This window comes from Antechinus flavipes, chromosome 1 (assembly GCF_016432865.1).
Source record: "Antechinus flavipes isolate AdamAnt ecotype Samford, QLD, Australia chromosome 1, AdamAnt_v2, whole genome shotgun sequence".
NCBI classification, from domain to species: Eukaryota; Metazoa; Chordata; class Mammalia; order Dasyuromorphia; family Dasyuridae; genus Antechinus; species Antechinus flavipes.
Genome location: NC_067398.1, coordinates 727,286,880 through 727,296,377, shown reverse-complemented (window position 1 = coordinate 727,296,377; position 9,498 = coordinate 727,286,880). Strand labels below are relative to the sequence as shown.

At 44.4% G+C, this 9,498-nt stretch overlaps 1 protein-coding gene across 1 annotated transcript in view; it reads right to left on the bottom strand.

Moving 5' to 3' along the window:
* Window positions 1-296: 296 nt before the first annotated feature.
* Window positions 297-9,498, bottom strand: part of LOC127549201 (uncharacterized protein C8orf48-like) — a 23,858-nt gene continuing 14,656 nt past the window's right edge. Inside the window, exon 5 of the mRNA XM_051977034.1 lies at window positions 297-479. Coding sequence (XP_051832994.1) covers window positions 297-479 — 183 coding nt within the window. The remainder of the gene's footprint in view (window positions 480-9,498) is intronic.

Genomic DNA, 9,498 nt, shown 5'->3' with positions numbered 1-9,498 from the left:
AGGGCAAGGGTCCTGGGGAAGGGCCGACGAACAGCCCAGAACAGGGCCCCTGTTGGGCAGGGGGGCCATTTGGCTTCGAAAGCGTTTCTTGAACACCCACTGTGTCCCGGCCCCCTGGCCAAAGGGTCTCCTTTGGTCTTCACAGCCCCCCTAGAGGTCTGTGCGGCTAAGCTGGGCTCTGGCTGTGCTGTAGAACACGCTCGCCTGCGGGGCGGGCAGTGGTCGGAGAGCCTGTGTTCTCTGGGGACAGTTTCACAAGGCTGGGCCTCTGCTTGCCGCCCTGCTGGGAGGCCTGTTTATTGCCCCTCCATCTCAGCTGCCTCCAGCTCCTCCTCCTTCTTCTCCTCCCCGTCCTCTCCTCCCCCATGGGTGACTTCGAAGACCACCAACATCCCTGCTCTTCCAATTCGCACTCCCATGGCTTCAGGCCCCAGCTTGGGTCTCACCCAGGGATAGAGACCTGCTGCTGTCCCTCCCTTCTGATGGAAGAAATGAATGTGGGTCTCAAAAACAAACTGTTACTCCTTTGCTAAGGGACGGGCAGACAAAGGAGACCGGGAAATCTAAAACGGGGCCAAGAAATGCACGTGATTACTCTTGTCATTTCTAAAATAAGGGGAGAATGAAATGCCAAAGAGCTCTAGGAGATTTTTCCGAAAAGGTCCAAAGAGCTCTTTCCCTGTGTCCATTGGGTGAGTGGACTAAGTGTGGTTCCTGCCTCATTTGATTGTGATGACATGGAAAAATAGCCTGATGTAGAGAGAATAGTTTTCCCCTTTTTATATGGTATCCAATGTCCCTCCCTCTCCGGGACTTCCCTCAGATGGGATAAAATTCCTCTGCCTCTTGGTGAGTTGTGATTTCGCTCTTTTTGCCTCCACGTCTCCCTTTTTCTGATACAATCCTCTTCACACTTCTCATGCCTTTTTACAACGATGATGACAGGAAAACCCAAGTCTTCCTGGGCTCTTTATGTATGCCAGGAACTGAAAGAGAGCGCTCGAGATTTCTTTTATCTTTTTCGGCTCCTCTTGAGTCCTCTATGTATAGATATGATTTAGCTCGGGTTCTTTCCTTAGGCATAGGTGCCATTCCCCTGTTTCGTGGAATGGTCGTCTCCTTCCCTGGAAGACAATGCAGCCAGGCTTGGCTGGGTAGTTGATTGTTGGCTGCATTCCCAGATCTTTTGCCTTTGGGAATACCATAGGAGCAAGGAGGTCCTCAGCTTCCTCTACAGGAAAGGGGCAGACAGACTCGGCAAAGAGGCTGCAAAGAGCGGCCGCTTTCCAGGAGTACGACTGCCTTGGGGAAGAAGGGCTACACTCTGAGGTTTTATGGGGACTGTGATCGTGCTGAGTCCCCCCCCCCCCAGGGCTGGCTAAGTGTAGGCAGGTCCTGTAACACCCTGGCCATTGGGAGTACACTTGGTTGGTGTCGCTTCCCTGCTGATCTACTGACTTACAATCAAAGCAGAACAGCTAAGCGGTGGTAGAGGCCTCCCTGCCGATGCTCCACCCTGGGAGACTGCAATCCCACGACCGTCTGCTGAGTGGACACTGGCCTGGAGGTGGTGGCCTCCTCGGCCCCACTGCAAACAGATCTTTCCTGGCCATCTCCAAGTGATCTGCGGCTGGTTTTTGGTGGGCTCCCAATATTGGTGGATTCGACAGTCGAGCAGAGACTGAGTTTGGGGATCACCAAAATAAGGGGAAGGGAGGGGCCGATTTAGAACACAAGCCTTTGCAAAGGCTCCAAATGTTGAAAAATGATGCATGCAGATGATTTGAAAATGAAAAGATTTCCGCGAGAAAAAAGGAAAATGTTGGGCCACAAAACGCCACTCTACTGACAGCAAGACCAAATGTCCCAGTCCAAAGGGGATACCAAGGCAACGTCATGACTAACAGAGTGATAGAAGCGATTAACAGGAGAAAAGGAGGGATTTTCCTGTAAAATAACTCAATGGAAAGGCACTCTGTTTTGAAAACGATCTAATACCAACCACCTAGAAAGGGTTGATCTACTGAAGGACTCAACCCCCAAAAAGAACCTGAGTAGCATTTCATATTTCCCCATCAAGGAAAACTGCCTTGACTGCTAGAACCAGGTGTCAAAGAAAAGGGGGAAAAAATGAATGAGAAATACAAAAGAGCACGATCCAGAAACTCCTATGGTGCTGATAGGAAGACCCAAACTCCAAGTGCCAAGAGCAGAAAAGGGAAAAGCTACGAAAAGTGAGTCCAACACCGGGTTGCATGAGACCCCCAAAATGAGTCCTCTCAGCCATCAAAAGTGGAAAAAGGAGTCTTCATGGAAAACACACAGCCTTGTGACAAAATTGGAAGTGATCTGGAACATCCACCATAGAAATGTTTGACTTATTGAATGAAACAACCCGCTAATTAGTCCATGATTAGTACTCCCCACGAGACCATCAAGGACACCTCTTGGACCTAGCAGAAGCAGAGGTCAGATAAAGAAAGAAAACAATTGAGCGAGAAAAACAAAAGAACATGAGGCATCCAGTCGTAGCGTGCTAAAAGGAGAATGGAATTCTTTCCATCGATGTCTATTCCTTTTTCCTTTCCCTCTTTACCCGTTTCTTCATTGCTTCCCTGTAATGACTGCGTATTTAAAATCAGCCGGAGTCAGGAACTCAGGTTAAGGGGAAAATCTTCAGTCTTTATTGAAGTGAAGAGGTGAAAAAAGATTGCGATAGCAATATGGGCAAGAAGGATTGCAATAGCAATATGGGCAGTTGCGACAGGAAGCCAGCAAGCAGAGAGAGAGAGATCTGAGCTCTCCTCCCCTTCCTTTTCCACTCCCCTGCCTCCACCCACCAGAATCGTCATTTCCTATACAACACATCAGGACTTGCAGAAAGAGTGGGCGGGGCCATTCTTTCTCCAAGCTTATATATTAATAGAGTATGGTCCGATTACTATTTAGCCTCATGTGCTTGGGACCTCAGTGCATCAACTCAAGCCTCAGCCCATTACATCTCCCGCTTTCTTTTGTTTTAGAACACAGGTGATCATGCCATCCCTGACTCCTCAGGGAGGTCAGAGCCCCCAAGGGGAGGTGATCACACTCTCCCTGACTTCTCAGGAAGAGAGATGAAAAGCACCAAAGGGAATTGGGGGTTGGTAGCAGGTTTCTGGACTCAAGGGTCTTATTATGCACAAACCCATCAGCATGGGAAGTATTACACAAGCACATAGCAACAACGCAGAGGCTATTAGTGATGACTCTCCCCACAGTCAGTGCAGGCTTGATATGATGTAACAAACATGAATTATACACCCAATTAACGGTATAACAAACAATATAAATCAACATTATGTTGCAAAAGATTGCCAGAAGTCCTAGAAGGAGAGTATGTTAACAGCAGTCACACATACACCTTCTTCAGCAGCCAAGAGAGAGTCCAAAACCAATCTATTGTCCATTGCTTCACATGTCAGGGAATCCAATGATCCCACCAAGTTTTTGAAGTCCTGCAAAAGTCTTTTTATGTCTTAGGGAATCCAATGATTCCAGCAGATTTTGAAGTCCTGTGACAGTCTTATCATTTCTCAGAAAATCCAATGATTCCTGAGGGCTTTCAAGTCTTAAGTCTCAAAGAATCCAATGATTCCTGAGGGATTTAAAGTCCTACAACAATCTAATGTCTCAGAGAATCCAATGATTTCTGAGGGTTTTGAAGTCCAGTGATTTTCGTTGTCCATGAGTCAAACGCCATAACTGCCACGCTCTTTCAGTGGTGGGCACAGTCAGCAACAGAACCACCCGATGTTTCTTGGGTCTTCTCCTTCGTTTCAAGGGTCTGCTCCGTCTCTCTGCGATGGACAAGGCGAATACGTCTCATTGGCATCCATCTGATTCCTTCTCCACCTGTAGAGATACAAGCAAACCGTCTCCCCCAAGCGGTTAGCCTATCTGGTCCCTTCCATTCACCACTTTCTGGGTCTTTCCACATCACCTGGCGATTATCTAAAGATAGTGGAGCCGCTCGCATGGGATTCTGCCCTTCCAGTGGGTTATACAACCTGTCTGCCGGAGCCAGTGCATCTTTGTCAAAAATCAAGAAGTTAATAGTACAAAGGGCTAGATTTAGAAGCTCTCTGGGGTTACCCGTGGCTCCCCCTTTCTTTTGTTTTTGGAGCAGCGTCTTAATGTCTCGGTTTCTCCTCTCTACTATTGCCTGTCCTTGAGGACTAAAGGGTATGCCAGTGGGGTGTAAAATCTTATATTGTGCACAAAAGTGTGCAAAATGTTTGGAGGTGTATGCAGGACCACTGTCTGTTTTTATGGCTTGTGGCACACCCATAATGGCAAATGCTTGCGTGAGGAATTCAGTGACCACTCGGGCTGTCTCTTTTGCTGCTGGTATGGCAAAAGTGAATCCTGAAAAGGTGTCTACCACAACGTGGACAAAAGACAGACGATCGAAAGATTTATAATGGGTCACGTCCATTTGCCAGCTTTCATTGGGTCTCAAACCACGAGGGTTCTTCCCTGGAGGCAGTGTAGGAGCGTGGAAAGGAAGGCGCGAATGGTATTTAGAATGGGATTCCTGGGCCTCCTGAAATAAAGGCGTACTGGCCAACATAGTTAAAAGGCTATCTGCCTTTGAATTCCCATCAAAAATAGGGCCTGGGAGTCCACTATGAGAGTGGACATGCAAGATATAAATCTTTCCTGGATGCTTTCTCACTTGCTCCTGAAGTTCCTTAAAGAGCTGATACATATTAGAAGCTGCATATTTTATTTGGGCTGTGGCAATTCTTTGTGCCACACCTACGGAATAGGTTGAATCAGGTATTATATTTACGTCTCCTGGGTAATAAGTGGGAGCTAACATGATTGTATATAATTCGTTCTGTGCAGTGGAGTGAAAAGGAGTCTTGACTACTCTCTTTATAGTTAAGTCACGAGAGTATACAGCGCAAATATTGTGTTTGGACGCATCTGTAAAGATAGTTGGTTCTTTAAGAGGAACTTTAGAAGCTTTTTCTTCAAAAATCCATCGCCAATTATGTAAAAGTCTGGTTATCTTTAATGGAGACCCATGTGTAAAATTTGGAGCCATGGCCAATAAAATTTGCCACTCTGGGATGGTCTCACAGCACACATTAATTTGTGTATTGGTGTAAAAGGTCTATATCTTGTCAGTTCTTGTCCCAGATAATCGTACTGCTCGCTTAATGGCCTTTAACAAAATTCTAGCCACCAGCACTGGGTCAGGAGTAAAGCTTTGTTCTGCTTGTGCCGGGAGGGTCACCCACTCGATCACACTGTCTCCTTGATGAAGGACTGCTGTGGGTGCCTCGAGTGTGACAAAAACTGATATTTCCAAGGGTTTTTTGAGTGACTCTTTCAACCATGTTGGATAAAGCCAGTTCAACTTTTCTCAAAGCCTCTGGTGTGTAAGCTGGTGTGGTGAGTTTAAAGCACTGTCTCCCCTCAAAATGTCATATAATGGTTGTAACTGATAGGTAGGCAAGCCTAACACTGGTCGTATCCATTGGATATCTCCTATCAATTTTGTACTGTGAGCACCTTAGGGTATACTTTGTAGCCTAATTATTGAAAAGGAGCATGTCTTTGAAATTTTTCTTCAGCTATATACAATTTGTAGTATCTTAATATTTCTATGGTCTTTTGCAGACATGCTTCTATCATTTGTTCCTCAGGGGCACATCCCAATATATCACCCATATATTGTAATAACACAACTTTTGGAAATGCTTTTCTTACTGGAGCAAGAGCAGCAGCAACATGCATTTGACGCATAGTGGGGCTGCTTTTCATTCCTTGTGGCAAAACTGTCCACTCATATCTTTTCAAAGGCTCAGCTAAGTTAACGCCGGGCACTGAAAAGGCAAATCTTTTCCTATCCTCCTTATCCAGAGGGATAGACTAGAAACAATCCTTAATATCGATGACCCAAAGAGGCCATTCTCTAGGCAGTTGAGTAGGACATGGAAGTCCAGGCTGAGGAGTTCCCACACTTTCCATCTGTTCATTCACTTTTCTTCAATCAGTGAGCATCCTCCATTTTCCCGATTTCTTTCTTACAACGAACACTGGGGAATTCCAAGGACTTAGAGAAGGTTGTAAGTGCCCTTGTTCAGGCTGCTCCTGTACTATATCTAACAGGGCCTGAATTTTATATCGCTACCTAAGGGCCACTGGTCTATCCGTTTTCCACTGGATAGGAACAGGTGAAAGTGTTGGCAGGCCTTCAACAGCAGCCCTGCCTAAAAAAACAAAAGTACTCATTTTCAACCCCAATTGTTGTAAAACATCTCTTACCCATCAATCTGTGGGTTTAATTCTTCAGATCAAGAATTCAACTGAATTACAGGAAAAATGTGGTGTTGAAATTCTGATACATTTTCCCCTTTTCTTTTTTGGCCTTAATTAGTCCCTTTTGCAATCTACTCATAGGAACAGCTACTTGCTGCGGGGGAGGTGCTGGATGCTGGGGGGGAGGTGCTGGATGCTGGGGGGGAGGTGCTGGTGCTGTCACTGCCCCCCCACTACCCCTCCTCCCTCCATCCCAGAGGGTGGAGTTGATGGAGGAGAGTCTATTACCTGCTCCTTAGGTGGGCTGAAGCTGCCTCAGATTCACCCCACCCGTGAGCCTCACTTACGTCTCCCTGCCCTGTGGGGATATGGCCATTCATCTGTTCTTTGTCTTCCTCCTTTATCTCAGGCTTCCCCATTTGGCTGTTCCTATTCTTTCTTCTATAACTTACGCAACTTCTTAAGGCCAACTGTATTCTACTGTATACATAGAATGCCTCGATGGAAATTGAATGAGGACCGTTTTCGTTGTAATATGCGGAGAGCTGTTGTCCAATTAATGTCCAATTACCTGGAGAGATTTCCTCTGAGAACCAAGGGGAGGTGTGTTTTAATGTAGCCAGAAGTCTAGCTGCCTGTTCCCAAGTTACAAGTGGCCCTTGAGCTTCTATCAGCTTAAGCAGCTTTCTCTAGCACCACTCCTGGGTGGGGGGGCCGGGCTGGGGGATGGAGACTCGTTAGCTAGCATCCGTCCCATTTTAGCCAAAAAGGGTTACTGCTTTAGTCGTTAAGAAAATAAGTTCCCTGTTTGCCTTATACTCACCTAAGTTCCTGGTCCCTGGAGACTTCTTCAGTGAAAGTAGGGTCCTTGGGCGCCAAATGTGATGACCACGTATTTAAAATCAGCCAGTCAGGAACTCAGGTTAAGGGAAACATCTTCAATCTTTATTCGCAGTAGAGGTGAAGAAGGATTGCGACAGCAATATGGGCAGCTGCGACAGGAAGCCAGGCAGCAGAGAGAGACCTGAGCTGAAGGGCCGTCGGTCGTGATCGCAATGCAAGTAGTCTCTCCTCCCCTTCCTTTTTCACTCCCCTGCCTCCACCCACCAGAATCGTCATTTCCTATACAACACATCAAGACTTGCACAAAGAGTGGGCGGGGGCCATTCTTTCTCCAAGCTTATATATTAATAGAGTATGGTCTGAATACTATTTAGCCTCATGTGCTTGGGACCTCAGTGCATCAACTGAAGCCTCAGCCCATTACACTTCCCTCCTTTCTTCCTTTATCTTTTTCCTCTTTTCTTTTCCATTCTTCTTTTCCTTGTTATTTATTCCTCTTTCTCTTCTTTCCTTGCTTGCTCCTTCCCTCTATACATCCCTTTGTTCCTTCCTTCTTTCCTGTCTTCCCAAGTTTCTTTTCTCCTTTTTCCTTCCTTTTTCTCTTTCTTTTCTTCATTCTTCATTTTTCACTTGTCGACCCTTTGTTCATTTTTGCCTTTTTGTGCCTGTTTCCTTCCTATTCTTCTTTCTTATTCATTTTCTGGGGCATTATTCATCCCTTGCTTTCTTTCTTTTTTCTATCTTTTGTTTTTTCCTTGATGTTACTTTCTTTCTTGTTCTTTCTTCTTTACTTCCTGCTTTCATCAACTCTTTCCCCCTTCATTTTTCCTCCTATCCTCCATTGCTTCCTTCCCATCCATCCTTCTCCCTATCTCTATTGCTTTTACCCTGCCTTATTTTCTTTCCATTTTTCTTCCAATCTATTGTAATTCTTTTCTTAGTAGATATAGTGCAAGAGCTCTTTGACCAAGGACACTTACAACCTTCTCTAAATCCTTGGAATTTTCTAATATTTATTATAAAAAATAAATCTGGAAAATGGAGGGTATTCCCTGATTTAAGAAAGACAAATGAACAGATGGAAATTATGGGAACTCTGCAGCCTGGACTTCCGTCTCCTACTCAGTTGCCTAGAGAATGGCCTCTTTGGGTTATAGACATCAAGGATTGTTTCTATTCTATCCCTCTAGATAAGGAGGATATGAAAAGATTTGCCTGTTCAGTGCCCAGTGTTAATTTAGCTGTTCTTTAAAAAGATATGAATGCACAGTTTAGCCACAGGGAATGAAAAATAGCCCTACTATGTGCCAAATGTATGTTGCTGCTGCTCTTACTCCAGTAAGAAAAGCATTTCCAAAAATAATATTGTTACATTATATGCATGATATTTTAGGGTGTCCACCTGAGGAACAAATGTTAGAAGCATGTCTACAAAAGATCATAGAAACACTAAGAAACTACAAACTTCATATCGTTACAGAAAAAATTCAAAGGCATGCTCCTTCTCAATACTTAGGATATGAAATATATCCGAAGGCACTTACTGTACAAGAAGTGTCCTTGAAAACAGAGACGCTAAATACCTTAAATGATTTCTAAAAATTAATAGGAGATTCATCCAATGGATGCGTCCAGTGCTTAACTACTGCAATCCTATCTGACATTTTAAGGGGAGACAGTGCTTTAAATTCACCATGCCAACTTACAAAAGAAGTGCAAGAGGCTTTGAGAGAAGTTGAACTGGCTTGTTCCTATGTGGTTGTAAAAGTCACTCAAAAATCCTTATTAGAAATATCAGTTTTTGCCACACAAGAGGCACCCACAGCAGTCTTTCATCAAACAGACAGTGTGATAGAATAGGTGAAGCTCCCGGCACAACCAGAACAAAGAACCTGGAGGAAGAGAGCCCTATTAGGATATAATCATCCAGATGAGAGGTGAAAAAAGCCTGAACTATCATGGTATCCATGTGACTATAAGAAAAAGGAGGATTCAAAAGAAGTAGTGGAGGTAGATAGAATTAAAATAACTTGGTAGCTGGTAAATGATAAGGCTGAGGAAGAAGGAAATGTGAAGAAAACTCTAAAGTTGTGGACCTGAATGACTAGAAGAATGATGCTATGCTAAACATAAATATGAATTTTGAATTCTATATTCATTTAGGCCAAAGGGCATATAGTACCTATGTGCTGAGAATTAAAAAGTTTTCACAGATGTCTTTGAACTATGGAAAATAAATAAGTCAGAAAGATTTTCATAAATAAGTCAGAAAGATTTATTTTCCATAGTTCAATTCTACACTCAGACACTTACTTTTTGTGTGACCCTAGACAAGTTACTTTA